Source organism: Salminus brasiliensis, chromosome 12 (assembly GCF_030463535.1).
Source record: "Salminus brasiliensis chromosome 12, fSalBra1.hap2, whole genome shotgun sequence".
Classification (NCBI taxonomy): Eukaryota; Metazoa; Chordata; class Actinopteri; order Characiformes; family Bryconidae; genus Salminus; species Salminus brasiliensis.
In genome coordinates, this window is record NC_132889.1 from 9,538,615 (window position 1) to 9,555,178 (window position 16,564).

The following is a 16,564-nucleotide window of genomic DNA, read 5'->3' on the forward strand; positions in this document are numbered from 1 at the left end:
CTGGGTTTTGCCAATTTCTTCCGAAGGTTCGTGAGGAATTTTGGCTCCGTGGCAGCCCCTTTGACCGCTTTGACGAGGAAGACGTCAGGGGGGTTCGTTTGGTCCACGAAGGCCCAGGAAGCGTTCAACACTCTAAGGCGCCTGTTGACCACAGCCCCGGTTCTCCAGTTGCCCGACACGGACCTTCTGTTCATTGTGGAGGTAGGCGTGGGTGCAGTCCTCTCCCAGCAGTCTAGTCCTGGCCAAAAGCTGCACCCCTGCACCTACTTCTCCCACCGGCTGAACGGAATTATGATGTGGGTGACCGCGAATTATTGGCGGTTAAGCTTGCATTAGAGGAGTGGAGACACTGGCTTGAGGGAGCAAAACATCCCTTTCTGGTCTGGACGGATCACAAGAATTTGGCCTACATCCAACAGGCCAAACGTCTTAATCCGCGCCAGGCCAGATGGGGATTGTTCTTCACTCGGTTCGATTTCGTGTTATCGTTCCGACCGGGCTCGAAGAACACCAAGCCCGATGCTCTCTCTCGCCAGTGGGAGCCCCCTCCTCTATCAAGCACACCCACAACTATAGTCCCCAAAGCCCGGGATGTGGCGCCCATCCGATGGGGACTAGAGGACGCGATCAAACGGGCCCACCTCACTGAACCTGATCCAGATGGTGGCCCCCCGGATCGACTTTACGTACCCGGGCCTGTAAGGGAACAGGTGCTTCAGTGGGGCCATGCATCCCATCCAGGCAGCACACCCAGGGACTACACACACGCTCGAGCTTCTGCGACGGCGATTCTGGTGGCCCGGCATGGAAGGCGACGTGCGTGCTCATGTAGCTTCTTGTTTGGTGTGCTCCCAATGCAAAGATCTCAGAACCAGGCCCACTGGTCTGCTGCTCCTAGTCATTGTGATTCTAGTCATTGTGGACAGGTTCTCCAAGGCTGGCTGCTTTGTGGCTCTTCCAAAGCTGCCGTCAGCTAAGGAGACAGCGGATCTAGTACTCAACCTTATCTATAGCTCCTGGAGAACCACCTGTTCATCAAACTGGAGAAATCACAGTTCCATGTGCAGTCAATCTCCTTTTTGGAATTTGTTGTGTCCCACAACACCCTGCGCATGGACTTTATCACAGGATTGCCCCGATCACGTGGCAGCACTGTGATTCTAGTCATTGTGGACAGGTTCTCCAAGGCTGGCTGCTTTGTGGCTCTTCCAAAGCTGCCATCAGCTAAGGAGACAGCGGATCTAGTACTCAACCAGGTGGTTCGGGTTCACGGACTCCCCTCTGACATTGTGTCAGACCGTGGACCCCAATTCACCAGCCGGTTCTGGGGTGCATTTTGCCGACTGTTGGGGGCGGAGGCCAGCCTCACATCTGGCTTCCACCCCCAGTCTAACGGCCAGACAGAGAGGGTCAATCAAGACCTGGAGCGTACCCTTTGCTGTCTGGTCTCCTCACCTTCTACCTGGTCTGACCAACTGATTTGGGCGGAGTACGCACATAACACCCTCTGGCATTCGTCCCTGGGAATGTCACCCTTTGAGTGCCAGTATGGGTACGCTCCGCCCATGTTCCCAGGACAGGAGGCAGGAGCCGGGGTCCGGTCGGCGGAACAGATGGTCAGGCGTTGTCAGAGAACCTGGCAGAAAGCCCGCAGGTCCCTCCTGTCTGCAGTAGCTGCTCAGAAGCGAAGGCCAGCTCCGACCTATCGTCCTGGGCAAGGGTTTGGCTTTCGGCTAAGGATCTGCCCTTGCGTGGTGCTCCCCGCAAGTTCTGTAAGGGGTGGCTCTAGGGCAAGGCCTCCCCCTGCCACCAGTCACCCCAGCCAGTAATTGAGCCTAATTCCCTACACCTGGGCAGTAGGCTATATAGGCACACAGATCCAGTTGCCCCACTGCTGGATCTTTTGACTCTGGTCATGTGTGTCTGTGTAGTTCTCGAGTTGAAGGCTGAGTGTGTGTCACTCCCCTTCATGTGTTTCTCCCGAGTCTGTCTCCCGGCGGCCTGGGTTCGAATCCCGAGTGGTTTATTTCTCATTTCCATTTTGCCTGCTCTAAGATTAAAGACTCTGCACTTGGGCCCGTTGGTCACGTGATCGTGGTAGCTCACTCAGTACCGGCCCGCCAACACGGCGGCGTGGGTTCAAACCCCGCTGTGAGCACCACATTACACTTTCATACCCCATTTTCTACCACATTGGTAGAATGACCAATGTAGGGGCTGTTCAGAATATCAGTAAAGTCTGCCAAGTGTGGAAACAATATCTACAAAACACATTTGCAGACAGCTCAGATCCTCCTGTAGTGCAGGACATTTTGACTTGTATATTTACACAAAATGTCTGTATTTCTTTTTGGCTTTGGACGGCACTTTTGTTGGGATGTGAACATGCTGTTTTGGAATGGCTCCTCAGTCTGTAGCTGTATTGCTTTTAAAGAGGCTCCTAAGTGTGCACACAGTGGTCGGAACGAGGGAGGCTACATGCAGCCTGTGTGTGTGGGGGACAAGGATTTCACTTAGCACATAGATTGTGATTGTTTCTGCATGACATGTCATCATTTCAGCTGTGTATGAAATATCGAACCCTGCAATGAAGTGGATTAATCAGACATTAGACACTGCTCACATCACCACACTGTGCTAAGTGAGGGAGAGAATGAGTGAAACCTGGACGGTGAGGCCCTAATTTAATTTTTTTCATTGTTAGTCTTGTCCTGCTGAGGGCTAACGTGTAGAGTTGTTTAGCATGCTTTAAAGAGAGTGGTAACTAAGGGTGGGCATTGTGGCAATGGTACATCATCATGGTGTACTTGAAGGAGCCCTTGCATTTTGTTTAACTTTTGTTAATGCAACATCATTGAATTGAATCTTGCACTGCAGTTCTGAGTTCCGTCTTTTGGGCTTCATCAACATGATGTTATCAGCTAACAATTAGAAAATATCTAATATCTCCCACTCCGAGTCAAGGCAATAGCAAGTGTATTATTGGTAAAAAATATCTTGTTCCTGTACCCAGATTTTAAGTCATCTGTGTCTGCAAGTCTAGGCCAGAACTGTGAAATTACTGCTTTGCTATCTGGGGATTGATGAGAGACGAAAAGGTCACCCTACCCACCCAGAGAGAGCCAGGCCAGTTATGCTCTTAACCATCTGTTATAAGGCTGAAACGTAAAAGAGGGTTTTATAATCAGAACGTGGTGCTTCCGGAGCACTGTTAAACTAAGAGGACAGTAGATTTTACTCCATCAAGAGTAAAATCTACTATCCACAGGCTCACTGAGTAGAGGACCTTTGTTTTAATTATTGATGAAGCATGTATACTGTGATTGATGAGTTGTATATTGCATGTAACCTGAGATGTGAAATAAGTTGCTCTGTTAATAATGTGGTTTAGTAGTGCATGTTTGACAGCATGTTTGATGGATACTGCTATGATATTCTCTTCTGCTTCTGTTGGGGAACCTCACTAGTGTTAATACAAAAAGCTGACCTTGGGGACGATTCTGGAGTGAGACAGGGTCACTTCGGAAGTGCTAACTGATGTTTCCTCTGCTTTCTTTTTCAGGACCCTTGCCAGAGCCAGTTGTTAACAGGGACATGGAAGAGGAGGTAAGTTGTTTTCTAAGAGACTGGGAAAAGTCACTGGTTAGTTAAAAGCTAGCATTGCTCCTTAGGGTTGGCCAAGTATAAGAACAAGAGTGTGTAATAATTCAGGTAAATTGCAGAGACCTACATAGCAAGGGTCTTTTGTAGGGCTGTACAAATGTACTAATACTAAAAGCTATTTCATGTCTTTTTTTGTTTCCTAAAAATTCTTGCGCAGTCATTATCTACACCACTAATTATTTTAAAACATTAGTCATTTAAATGACAGATAAGAATTACTAAATAAATAAAAATGGCTACAATAATACCACAATACATTTTTCTGTAAATGTGTGTGCACACTAGTAGTTTTTTTTTTACTTGAGTTGCAAACAAAGCCTGTATGCCTAATTAATAATTAATAGATTAAACATTTGCTTACTATCTTGCTCTAGTATTGATGTCTATAAGCATTGTTAGTTATTGACAGTATTCTAAATGCACTGGATGGCACCATAGCAGATGGTCAGAGCTGGGTTTTTACAGGGTTAGAGTTGCTGCTGTTTGTAGGAGCTTTTAATCCCTCTGAAGTATTTAAGCATAATCTCATCACAGGCATGACAGATCATAAAAATTTACACACACACACACTTAGAAAACTGCTCTGTACCTTCAAAAGAAAATCTCTACCAGTAACAGTTTGACCTGTCCTTTAAAAGAACTAAAAATCTAATCAAATCAGCTGACAGTGATGCTCCATTTAATTATTGTCTCTGGCAAGAAACCCACCGGTAATGCAGCAAAAAATGCAGCACTTCGCAGTAACTAACTCACTTTGCAATCAACAAACTCAGTCACTGGTTTAAATGATTTTAAGTTTTTATGCCAGTACAGAGACTGCTTAACTGGCAGTAATGTATTGTATACCTTTTGGGTTTTGGCCACACAAAACACTCATTTATTTGTTCATAGCCATGACAGTTAAACTTACATAGTGCCTTTCTAATACCCAATGACACTTTACAGTCACACCCAACACAATCCTTTACACTCAGCACTCAACCAGATGCAACAGCCAATTGTGCACATCGTACTCTCAACCGCAAACAAATGTCCACTTGGAGGACTGCTTTGGGCGTTAGGAAATTTTTCCAGGACAGAGGGCCAGTTTATACCTGGGCATACACACCCATTCACACACACACACCAGTTATTAATTAGTGGTCTACCCAAGTCTATTAGTTGTAGACTTGTTTTGTTGAACTGTCATTACCAGAATGTCATTGGACAGCTGACTGCCAGTTCTATTACCTCAGCTAACAGATGGCAGTGCTGACAAGTGTGATGGCAAGAATCAAGAGCCCACCCAGTGAGAGTGAGGCCACTTGTGCTCTATGGGTTCCAGCCCTGAACCTGTGATCCCCAATTAATGACTGATAAATTCTTACATACATGTATGTAAAAGTTTTGTAATTTTCCTGTGAAGTTAAGACAGCAGCAGTATTTGGAGTGATGTGACAGCCTGGGCCTACATTCGGCTGTTAACTGCTAGAAACACTTCATTTGTAAGTGTATAATGTGTCCTGCCCCCCAGGAGGCAGTCAAGCTGTAAGAACATATTTTGCAGGGTTAACATCACCAAAATGTAGCAAAGTATTTACAATACACTTATATACAAGGAAGAAGCATAATCACCTCATGAAATGCTTTATCTGGGGGAATGCTAGAATTTGATGGTTTGACCTTTAACATTTTTAAAATATGCTGTTGATTTCTGGATTACCAGATGAATGGAAAAATAGACAAAGAGGTTGGGCTGAAGGAGTCCAAGGTGTCAATCAGCCCATCACAATCAAGTGCTTCTTCCAACACATCACTTACAATTCCACCCACTGGCACTTCACCACTTGAGGTATGTCTAATTAAAGCAATGTTGGGCAGTTCCAGTACTAGAGGGCCACCTTCAGCCCTGTTCCTCAGTGTGAATGGACCACCACCTCTTCTGAACAGATATTATTTGAGAGGTGAACCATTTTCCATCATCATAGGACTCAACCTCTTGAGACAGGAAACCTTATATTTACAGCCTCCAAACTATAGAAATTCACAAGGAATGCACCAGCAGATTTTTGGTGGATATTTGCTTAAAAAATATCCTCAACAGTTAGTTCGATTTTTTTACTGTCAACTTATGTGGAATAAGTCTTATAAAGCAGAAATGTACAATTAGGAATGTAACAATGCATCACAACATATTAATGTCGCAATTCCAAAATTACACCATGGAAATGTGTTTTGTTTGTTATGACAACTAGTGCATTTTGAACATGTGACATGCTGCAGTCTTTACACTCTCCAGCTTGAGTCTTATTAGTATATTATGCAGTATATAGTCGTACATCTGAACTGAATTAAATTTGAGGATCAGTGTATTATTACATCCCTATTGAGGAGGCTTGTATCAATTTACCAGGCTTTTTTTGTGGAAATACTCAAACTGAATTATTTAACCAAAATGTGCTCTCTCCTTTCAATCTACAATTTAGTGCATTTGTGTGTAGCGGCATTCTGTAAGTGGTTATAGTTGGATTATTGAAATGCATTTTTTAATTCCTCTTTCAGACTGTAGAACCATCCATCATGGATGCCATTCCTGGCCTGAACCTTTCCTTGCAGCAGGTGAAAGAGCGTGCACACCAGAAACGCTCCAATAAGAGGGCTCCTCCCATGGACTGGAACAAGAAACATGAACTTTTCAGTAAAATGTAAATTCTTTGTGTGGGTTTACCTGAATAATGTGTTCACCACGTAAAGCAAAAGAAATTAGGTTTTTCTGTCTTCCTGTTTTTATATGGCATGACATTTCAACTTGATTTTAACAAGAGAATGTTGAAGCTTTTTGATAGTTTATGATAGTATTGATAGTTATTGATAGTAGGGATTACTGTCACAGAAAATGGCAACTTTACAGGAGAGGGAAAGAAAATGTATCTTTCAGTGGAAGTCAGTTATCCTAAAATGTTGACATAATGTAAAGTTAGTTTTTTAATAGAAAAAAAAGTCAAAAGGCAAAAATGACAGCAATGATGGGTATATAGTGTATATTATATACTGTGAAGTGGGGATTCTCTGTTTTGCGGCATTCAACTGAATATGAGCATAATATATAGCTCAAGACACAATAGAATTAATGCTGCTACTCCTATTAGCAGCCATATCATCCAGGACCCAGGTTCTTTCGCACCCATACAAGTCCATGCCATAACATTGGCACCAGTGAAAACACTGATGATTTGGTATGGCTATATCAACCCTTTCCTTCTCTATACTGAAGCTAATCATGCTTTCAATTGTCCGAGGAATCTTGATCTTTTGTTTGTTGCAGAGCTCACAGTACATTCCTTCTTAATAAGAATGTACAAAATTGTTAATTTGGACCATTCCCAAAGTTTCTGCTATCCATGAGATATGTTTGTTAAATTTGGCTTCCTACACTTGCATCTATACCTTCTTTAGACCACATATTGAGACTTCCCATTAACAGCTACCAAATGCAAATGTAACACTTGGAATTAACTCTGTTAGACTTAGACCTGTTATCTGTGCAATTTGCAGGATCAGGCAACAGCTGGACATGAAACTGCTGATCGGTCAATTGTATTAAACAATAATTTAATATTTTTGTTAAACTCCTTAAAATAAAGCTTTAATCAAATCTTGATTGTATCAAGCCAAAATTATATTGTTGCCCTACTTCTGGACCTGACAGTATGTACACACACACACACACACACAGATCAGTCGCAACATTAACACCACTGGCAGGCAGAAACTGAACAGCCAGTATCTGAAGCTGATGTGTTAAAGGAAAATGGCAAAGGAACAGAAGAACTGAGTCACAAGGACCAAATTGTGATGGCTAAATATGGAACTTATGGGGCTTTTCTGGTATGCAGTGGCTAGTACCTACCAAAAGTGGTAAGAAAGGACGTGTGAAAAAGTGACAGGTCACTGATGCTATTCATGTAGGCCCCACATTTACAGATAGGACAGGATGCCTTCAGAGGTCTTGTGGAGTCCATGGCTCGAATGGTCAGATTTGTTGTGGCAGCGTATTTAATATTAGGCAGGTGGTGTTATGTTATTTCGGTGTATACATACTTGTATAAATGAAATATACACAGATTATATTTCAATATGTACTAACACAAGTTGAATGATCAGTAATGAGATAGTTGCAACAATAGAAATGTAGAAGTATTTTCAAACAATCTATTATACACCAAATCCTGTATGAATGCAGTTTTATTTTTTTAATTCTAAGCATGGTTAGGCATGGTTATTCCTGTGTGTGTTTTGTGTTGTCCAAAACATCCACAATGGCCCTGCTGGTCAGAGAGCTTGATACCTTCTCCATTTTATTTAAGTAGAAACATGAATACTACAACTGTTATTCTAAACTTTGTCCATATCTGTAGCTGAGAACTCAGAACCAGTTCAGGAATGTTTGTTATAGTTGGCGTTATAGTGTAGGTATGTAAGGGAACCATATAACAGATAAATGATTGCCAACCACTCTGACTTCTATAGCAGGCCATTGAGGTGTTACTGGTGTTGTGCAATGGCAGTATCATAACATTTCACCAATATTTGTTGTCTCTGATTATTTGTTTTGTCTTACACAATGTAAAGTTATTCTGATTAATCTGCTCTAATTACCATGATGTCTTAAAGCTGATATATGTTCAATAGTAGTTCAGTATTGATTAATTATTGCAGTGCATAATACTCACTTCAAAGCACTGCTGCACATTTGGTGTAATACCTCTTTGGATACACATGTATGTGGAATGTTATTTCTGTACTATAATAAAGTTATAGAATGTAAGTACTGAGTCTGAGTCCTCCAATTTCAGTGGCTGTTTAAAGCAGTGAAAATTAATATTTGTTCCTCATGGGTTCCCACTACAGGTGGACAGTGTAAGTTACAACACTGCAATAAATACGAATTGTGCTTTGAGCCCTATCATTAAAGAGCAAGAAGCATGTGGACTGACTCATTATATATATATATATATATATATATATATTACAGGGTTTTACATAAATATGACCGGTTACACAGTGTTACTAAGTTCTTGCATGAGGTCTTGTGCAAGTTCCACAGTATGCCGAGTTGTAATGAGACACCATCCTCCGAAAGACAAGTCAGTGGAACATAATGTACAAACTGTTTCTTAAAGTAACAGCATTAGAATTTTTATGTTGGGGGTAGGGTAAATTGTGATCTGGTGACGTTTTTATATTAATATATATTTTATTACTTTCCAAAATGAAAAGTAAAAAGAGTAAAGATAACTCCTGTGGGGGAAAAATAGTTCATTTTTTTAATTATTTATTTGGCAGCTATATATACCACCTATTCAATACAGACTTGCTCTTGCATGCCCTAGCATTTGTAAGTAATTTTTTGGTATAATGGAAAGAATAGGAAGATGTCAGCCTCCTCTTAACATAGACAACAGCTCTGATAGTACCGATTAATGTAATGTACGCTTGCCACAATCAAGGACATTTACAACAATGACATCAGGACAGCTTCAGTAATCATCCAACTGTTTTAATAGGATGGAATCTAGAAATGCAAGAAACAAATAATAACAGCAAAAAATAAAAACGTCATAACAAATCTGCAAGTGTTAAGAATATATACTCGTTAGTTTAGCTGCATGAAAGACAAATCGTTGGAACATTTAAAGAAAAACAAACATACTTTGGTAGATCTCAAATATAGGTCAAATATACCTTTAGGTGTACAAAATACATATTTTTTAAATTTTAAATACAATTTGTTTTACTAAAAAGGATTTATTGACATAAATCAAAAAATAGTGAATATCAGATATCTTTCCATCATCCTCTGTACATCCACACTGGCAGTATTGAGTGTTGCTAAAAATGTATTAGTGGATGATGTGTTCCCTTTAAAACAATTACAAGTGAAAACCTGTCTCTCTTTAACACAGAATTTAATTCGTATTAAAACATTTTACTGCCATCATAACAGTTGCATCATAAAATGGAACGAAATTTGTGCTTGACATAAAAGTAGTTAAATATAATATTAAACTGAAATGGTCAGGAACATACAGATATGTTAAAAGCTCATTTACAAGTTAGAAAACACATCTTGGTAACTGCATGAGGAATGATTCTGCCAAGTGCTCCTCTCCATCTGGGTCCACTGATCTAATTACTATATGAAGTAATTTCTAAAAAGGTTTTGTTGGCCATAAGTTATGCTTACATATTAAAAGTCTAGTCAAAAGCAAGCAGATTTAAAACAGAAAGGAACATTAAAACATGTAAATGCTGTTAGCCGAAAAAATGGAGCAGCTGCAGTTTGAGTAGGAAGTGAAGGTCTAGTCTGAAAGACAGATGAGGCGGAAAGCTCTGTTTTTAGCAGCAGAAGGCTATGCTCAAATAACTGGACAGCTGGGTTAAGTGCTTCTGTGTTTAGAGCATGAATTGTCCTTCTAAATGTGACAGAAATTGTCCAACGTGAGTTCAGAGGACTTTGATTGGAAATGAAATGTTTATATTAACTTTCACCTCTGTTATCCCACCAAGCAGCCTACATGGACCTTTACGGCTGACCTTTTTGTTTTGGGTGGCCCACTTTGCCTTCCTGTCTTTTTCTGCCTCCGGTGTGAGGCAGAAATAGTTGACCTGGGGATGCAGTGTCCTGCTCAGTCCAGCATAGCATCCAGCTGGTCTGCAAGATCATCAAACATGTTCCCAATATCGTCCAGAATGTTCCCTGCAGACTGCGCTGTGTGGCACTCTCTGTGAGACACAACAGAGATGTCATCAGTAAACTCGCATTTCTTCATGACAGAAGATTTTTTTTTTACACTACTGCTCAGAAGTTTGGAATCCGCTGCTGTAGTAAAAAAATAATATAATTACAGTAAAAAGTAAAAAAAAAAAAAAGTAAAATATAAATAATTATAAATAAATAAAACCCACTTCCTCACGCTTTCATCACCACGTCCTATTTATTTATTCCTAATTTTACCCATTTTCTCCCCAATTACCCTACCTATACATGTTCTCCCCTTATCACATGCAATGCTCCAGACAGTAGAAGGGTGAAAGTCGACACACACCTCTTCCGAGAGGTGTGCAGCCTATTCGTCAATGGGCAGCCAACACGCTCGGAGAAAAGGGCTGGTTACCTGGCTCTGATGCCTCTGACGAAGCACTGCACTGGAGTGATGTGAGGAGAAAGTGCCATCTACTCACCCTGGAGAGAGCAAGGCCAATTATGCTCTCTCGGGGCCCCGGCTGCCGAAACCTAGCAGCACAACCAGGATTCAAACCAGCGATCTGGTCATAGTGTCCGAGCCTTATTCTGCTGCTTCATATATAACTTGCTCTTACACAGTTACATGCGTTTCTTTTGCAGCCATTACTGGCACCGCCATGTTACTTTGGGTGCATGTGCAACTGGGTAAAATAAACATGAAAAGTGATCTGACTGATCTCATTAAAGTGACATAAATCTGACTTAAAAAAAGGTCAGATTTCTGTTTCCAAACTGCACCGAAAACTGTCAAGGCAAAAAGTCAGATTTGTTCCACCCACGTCAGCCATAATATACGCACCAACGTGCAAAGTAGTAGAGGTAGTGGTCACTGACACAGATAAATACTGAACTACTAAGCATCTATTAAAAATCCATGTTCAGCCCCCTGTCCTTAGACTGTCTGACTACACCTCTCATTCTCATTTGTGTGTGTGCATGCGATGCTTCCTTTTTTACCCATCAGTTATGTCATCCAAGATAAGTTTTCTCTCCACAGCCTTTAACGCCTCCTCCAGAGATGTGCTGGTCTGATCCAGTTTTTGCTGCACCAGCACGGTCCCTGATCCCACCTTCATGCATATATAGGGCTGTCCTGGTGCCACGGGCTGAAGTGGAGACCCAGGGATGTGGGAACACGGCAATGGAGATGTGGGCGCAGCAAACGCGACACTCTGCACCACATTCAGTGTCACGCCAGATCCGCTCACTGAAATATTGTAAAGACAAGAACAGACAGAGTCAGAATAAACACAACTCGCAACCTGATGTAACTTACAAATGTGTGTAATATCAGATACGCAAGTTAACTTTTTGTTGCTGTCCTGCAAAAGTCTTGCATCTCTGTTTTCCCAGACATAATTTTAATCTGTCATTCGTTCTTTATGCTGAATGCTGAGTGTAGCTCTTTTTGCATTGACATTAATTAAGTTTTTTATGAGGTTTTTGCATGACGGCCACATTATGCATATTTTTGGTGATGGATTTTTAAAGAGCACTTAACTGACATGAGTGTGCATACAAGGAAAATAGAAAAATGTTTTTGAACAATTATTTGCATGCCTTACAGCCTCCAGTACAGAACTGTGCCAATTGAATGCCTAAACCTTCAAACACTTGTCTCACCAGTTGTACAACCTCAAACAGATTTGCTTATGTGGGTTCTGACACTTCATTACAGACGTTACCTGAATTGTACATTGCAAAGCTAGAAAACAAAGATAACAGTGCCATTCAGTGCCAGAAACCAAATGATTTAATATTACTAAACATGTCAGTCATTCAGGCATACATTGTTAATTGGGGCATGATACTAATTAATGGTCCTAATCTGTAACTCAGTGTGCAGCATTAAACTAGCAAACTCAGGGATCTATACATGTCTCTGAAAAGAAAATTCTCCAAACTACCATGTTAAGGTTTTTACCTGTGACTGCAGGAGCAGGTTGTCTGACATTAGTAGCATTGTGTGGAGGTTTTGGGGGACTGGCAGGTTTCGGAGCGAGAGGTGGAGGAGCCTTTATAGGCTGTGTTGATGGAGGCTCTGTACATGGTGAAACAATCTCTGACTCGCTAATACGCAGTGTGACACTACCTTGGCACTGCTGCTCATCGTCAGACTCAACAGGTGGCTGTTCTTTCTCTTTTGGTTTGTGTCGCCTTTTAACAGTGTCCGACTCGGTCAGGTTGAACTCTGGGAGCTCAGGTGCCTTGGCTGTCTTTAGCTTCTCGGGAGGCTCCACTACACTGTCAGCCCTGGGTGGACCCCCTGTTTTAGGCCGCTGCTTGATGGTGAGGTTGCCCTCTTCAGCGAAGGGAATGCATTCACTGGAGCTATTTTGAGGAGAGGATGAGCCGTCGAGACAGACATCCTTAGTGGCCTCGTCCTCCTCAGAGTCAGACTTCACCCCTCTGTCACATTCCACCTGGGCGGACGGGCAGGGTTCACTCTGGCTAAGGGCTCTTCTCCTGGGCCCCTCTGCGGAGCTGAAAAAGGAAGAATTGGACTCCTGGCAGAGTTCAGCCCTGGGGCCCTTTATTGCTGTCTCTAAAGTAGCCGCAATGCTCTTCACACTTCCAGGGCAGTTTGTCTCCACACTGCCTGCAGGAGGTGTTGGGGTGTCCGTTGTTGCCTCAGCACTGGTGCTACTGCTGCTAACAGAGCTGAGGCGCTTGGGTGGGGGTGGAGGAGGACCTTTGCGGCGGGCCCTGATGGCGAACGAATGACTTCGTCCCACCGGCTGCTCGGGAGCGGCCTGGAGGCGGAACAGCTGGCCACGACCAGGCCTGCGGCTCAGAGTGGCGTAAGAGGGTAGGGCAGCGGCCATAGGCTGGGCCAACTCATCCTCATCCTCTTCATCGGGCTCGCCGTCAGATAAGGCATAACGTGTCAAGCTCTGAGTGCGTTTCTTGGGTGCTCCAGGAGAACGGCGACCCAGAGTGGCACTAGCATGGTTGGCATGCAGGTAGTTAAATGCCTTCTGAGCTGGAGAGCCAAGAGGTTTGGGCTTGATTTGCACTGCAGGATGTTTAAAGCCTGGAGACCCACCTACAAGCCTCCGCTGTTGGTGCTGATCCCGGCCTTCAGGAATGTTCCGCTCTTTTGCAGGGCTGTAGTCACCACTGGCCAGGCTCTCTTGTGAGTGGCTGTGATGGGTTGTGGCTGTGGAGGGCGTGACAGGAGGCTCCTGAGACCTCCCTGAACCTCTGGAGCGAGCATCGATGCTCTCCTGGCTGGCTGACATGGATACAGCGTGCTTGATGGCCAGACCCTCCTGAGGGCTGCCATAGTGCGTAGCCATTGCATTCTGCAGCTCAGCACTCAGCTCGCTCTCCTGGAAAGTGAGCATCTTAGGGGTGTGCGGCGAGGGTAGGTCACCACCGTCCGTGAGCGGCTCAATGGGGAGAAGGTCCAGGGCTGCAGGAGGCTTGCGGCGCAGGGTGCCCTGGCCTGACTCTGCCTGTAGTAGAGCCCTATGAAGGTCACAGAGCTTCTTCACTGCCAGCATGATTTTTTTCTGATGGCCTGAAGGTTAAACAGAGTCCCACACAACAATTAAACAAATTAGTGACACATCTTGCCATTTAAATGTTTGCAAAAAAAAAACATAATAATAATAATCTGATATGCACCATTCATTTTGGGCACCCCTGTTCAAATGACAGTTTGTTAATTTTGTAGGGTGAAAGTAAGTGAACAAATTATCTTCAAAATACAAACCTAAAAGTAAACACATGCTGCACATTTATGCTGCACTGGACAAAACAGCTTACAGTAACACTAAACATGCCATTACTTTTTAACACACGTCATGTTTTTTTCTGCAATAGAAACAACAGTTATCATGGTATAATGTGCACAGAATTGTTCTCTCATCAAAAGTCTGAACTAATGGATGTGAACTTATTTTACTTAGAAACCTACTTTATTTTTACATAGAAAAACAGTGGTGCACATAAGACTGCATTTGAACTCACCTAGTTTAGTTATCCCAATCTCCTGCAGGTCCTCCCATGTAAGGTCTCTGACAATGTTGATGGAGTCATAGCCATTCTCCAAAAGCTTCTTGTGATACTGAGGCAGACCAATAGCACTAAGCCATTCACCTAGATCTGCCTAAAGGGAGAGCCAGATAAGACTACATATAAAATAAAGACACCCCATGAAAACCTTAACAAGATCCATAGAGCTTTCTTGTCATAGAAGTCTTTAAAGGGATCTCACAAATTTTAAGCAGTAATATATGTGGGGGTGTACTGTTTCCTCACAAGAAAATTGCTATTCTTTTAATTTTTAAATTACATTTCTACAGCAGTTACCTTAGCTCCATCTCTAAGTATAGTTAAAATGAAGACAAAATGTCCATATATTTAAATATGAAAAAAGAAAAACTGGGGTGAACCATTTTTTACTTGACTTGTGTGTGGGTTTGTACAATGCAAATGCATCCTTAATCACCAAATAATATCATATACAGCATACAACATTACTCACTGGTGTATATTCTGGTAGCCATTCTGGAATGCTTAAGTTGGCAATCTCCAGTGAAATCTTCTTCCTGTGACCTGGTTTTGTAACACCAATAGCAGTCAAATCCTGAAAGAATGAGAATAAATGGAGAAAGAATATAATGCTACCAGCTGCCATCAAACACCTCTGCACAGTGTTTCTGAGTGCTATTAAGCATTAGTAATGAAACAGTGAGTTAAGTCCCACCTCAGGGGTCATTCGGCTGATGGTGGGGACATCATACCCTGCATTAAGGAAGTTAGCAGTGTACTGCTCAAGCTGAAACTCACTCAGCCACTGGTAGATTGCTTCAGCATCCTGCAGTAAGTGGACACAAGCCTTTTCTTTAAACAGAATATTAAGCAATTGTAAAAATAAAGGATGCTTACTAAAAAAGGGTTATGATTCATGTTGTCAGAGTTCTTACTTTGCCCTCCAGCAGCTGCTGAGGTCGCACAAATTGCTGCAGAAAGCTTTGCTCTGGTGCTCTCGACACAGCAAGCACTGGCCTTCGAGGAATGCCTATGAAACAACACGTAAACGTTTGCATGTTCTGTTGGTTGTCTTTGGAAAAACACTAAAGTTAATTAAAATAAATCATACGAAGTATGCAAAAAGAGGATTTAGCAGTGATATACCTGTAGATTGGTCAGGTTGTTTGTGGTGATCTGGTTGCACAGAATCGCCACCAGGTGGTGCTGGCTGCTTTAAAAAACAACACATACTAAACTTTATCAGAGCACTAATTAATGATCAGTTTTAAGCTTTCAAAGAATTACCCATATAACAGCTGGAAGTTGGAGGCTATTTCACATAATTTATTTTAAAAAGTAGGTACTCACACTCTCAAAGGCAGAGAAAAAAGTGACAGCAGTAAATAGTAAATAACTAATTCTACTTACTTTGTTAGAATCAAGGCTGGTGGCGTGCTGGTGGAGGCCGCTAGGGGCGGTGTTGCTTTCTGTGCTCTGTCCACTACCCGCACTGCGCGTGCTCCCGACACTGCCTGTGCTGCCCACACTGTTCCTGTCACCTGCTACAAGGTATGCAAACCAGAACGAGGCAAGAGAGAAAGAGAGAGAAGGAGAAACACAGAAAATAAGAAATAAGAGGAAGAAGATTATTAAAATCCAGTGAGTTTAATTTATTGAAGGAATAGTTTGGCAAAAAAATGTTTTCCCAGTAACATTGTACTGTAGGGCAGCATGCATAATGCTACACATCTATAAAAGCTTTTCAACAAAAGTGAGAAACCTATATAAAATGTATTCCTACAAATGCCAGTTTTGTCTATACTTTTTTACAGCATGTCAGACAGTGTCACAAACCACACAAAGTTGTCTTCAATTATATTTGATGTGGTGTTATTTGTTTATAGAAGCAAACTTTGGACACCAAAACTGTATTTTGCTTTAAGTAGCATGCATCCACATTTTCCATTCACGTTTTTGCTCCCATCTCTTGACTTTCAGCTAAGAACAGCTAACAAACCAATTATTCAGATATATATTTTCAGATTTTCAATAGGGAGCCATCACACAATCACAGGGCTGGCAGCATGTCTTGCCAGGGCACCAGGCCAGACAGAGAGGTCAGAGAGCAAGGAG

General features: G+C 42.4%; 2 protein-coding genes across 10 annotated transcripts in view; one reads left to right on the forward strand and one right to left on the reverse strand.

Annotated features, from left to right (window-relative positions):
- nherf1b (NHERF family PDZ scaffold protein 1b) overlaps positions 1 to 8,470 on the forward strand; it is a 33,118-nt gene extending 24,648 nt beyond the window's left edge. For 2 of the 3 annotated variants that reach the window (XM_072693984.1, XM_072693986.1), the window contains exons 4-5: positions 3,563 to 3,606; positions 5,369 to 6,227. In XM_072693984.1, the coding sequence (XP_072550085.1) occupies positions 3,563 to 3,606; positions 5,369 to 5,812 (488 nt within the window). In that variant the 3' untranslated portion in view covers positions 5,813 to 6,227. Of the gene's footprint in view, positions 1 to 3,562; positions 3,607 to 5,368 lie in introns of all 3 variants that reach the window. The other variant, XM_072693985.1, reaches the window with a different exon arrangement.
- Positions 8,471 to 9,217: 747 nt separating this feature from the next.
- The window catches only part of LOC140573764 (caskin-2), a 64,268-nt gene continuing 56,921 nt past the window's right edge, over positions 9,218 to 16,564 (reverse strand). For 4 of the 7 annotated variants that reach the window (XM_072693310.1, XM_072693309.1, XM_072693305.1 and 1 more), the window contains 10 exons: positions 15,860 to 15,993; positions 15,596 to 15,662; positions 15,385 to 15,479; positions 15,165 to 15,275; positions 14,943 to 15,044; positions 14,426 to 14,564; positions 12,375 to 13,973; positions 11,408 to 11,657; positions 10,752 to 10,939; positions 10,342 to 10,428 (listed from right to left, as the gene is read on the reverse strand). In XM_072693310.1, coding sequence (XP_072549411.1) covers positions 10,780 to 10,939; positions 11,408 to 11,657; positions 12,375 to 13,973; positions 14,426 to 14,564; positions 14,943 to 15,044; positions 15,165 to 15,275; positions 15,385 to 15,479; positions 15,596 to 15,662; positions 15,860 to 15,993 — 2,657 coding nt within the window. In that variant the 3' untranslated portion in view covers positions 10,342 to 10,428; positions 10,752 to 10,779. Of the gene's footprint in view, positions 10,429 to 10,751; positions 10,940 to 11,407; positions 11,658 to 12,374; positions 13,974 to 14,425; positions 14,565 to 14,942; positions 15,045 to 15,164; positions 15,276 to 15,384; positions 15,480 to 15,595; positions 15,663 to 15,859; positions 15,994 to 16,564 lie in introns of all 7 variants that reach the window. The other 3 variants (XM_072693306.1, XM_072693308.1, XM_072693307.1) reach the window with 3 other exon arrangements.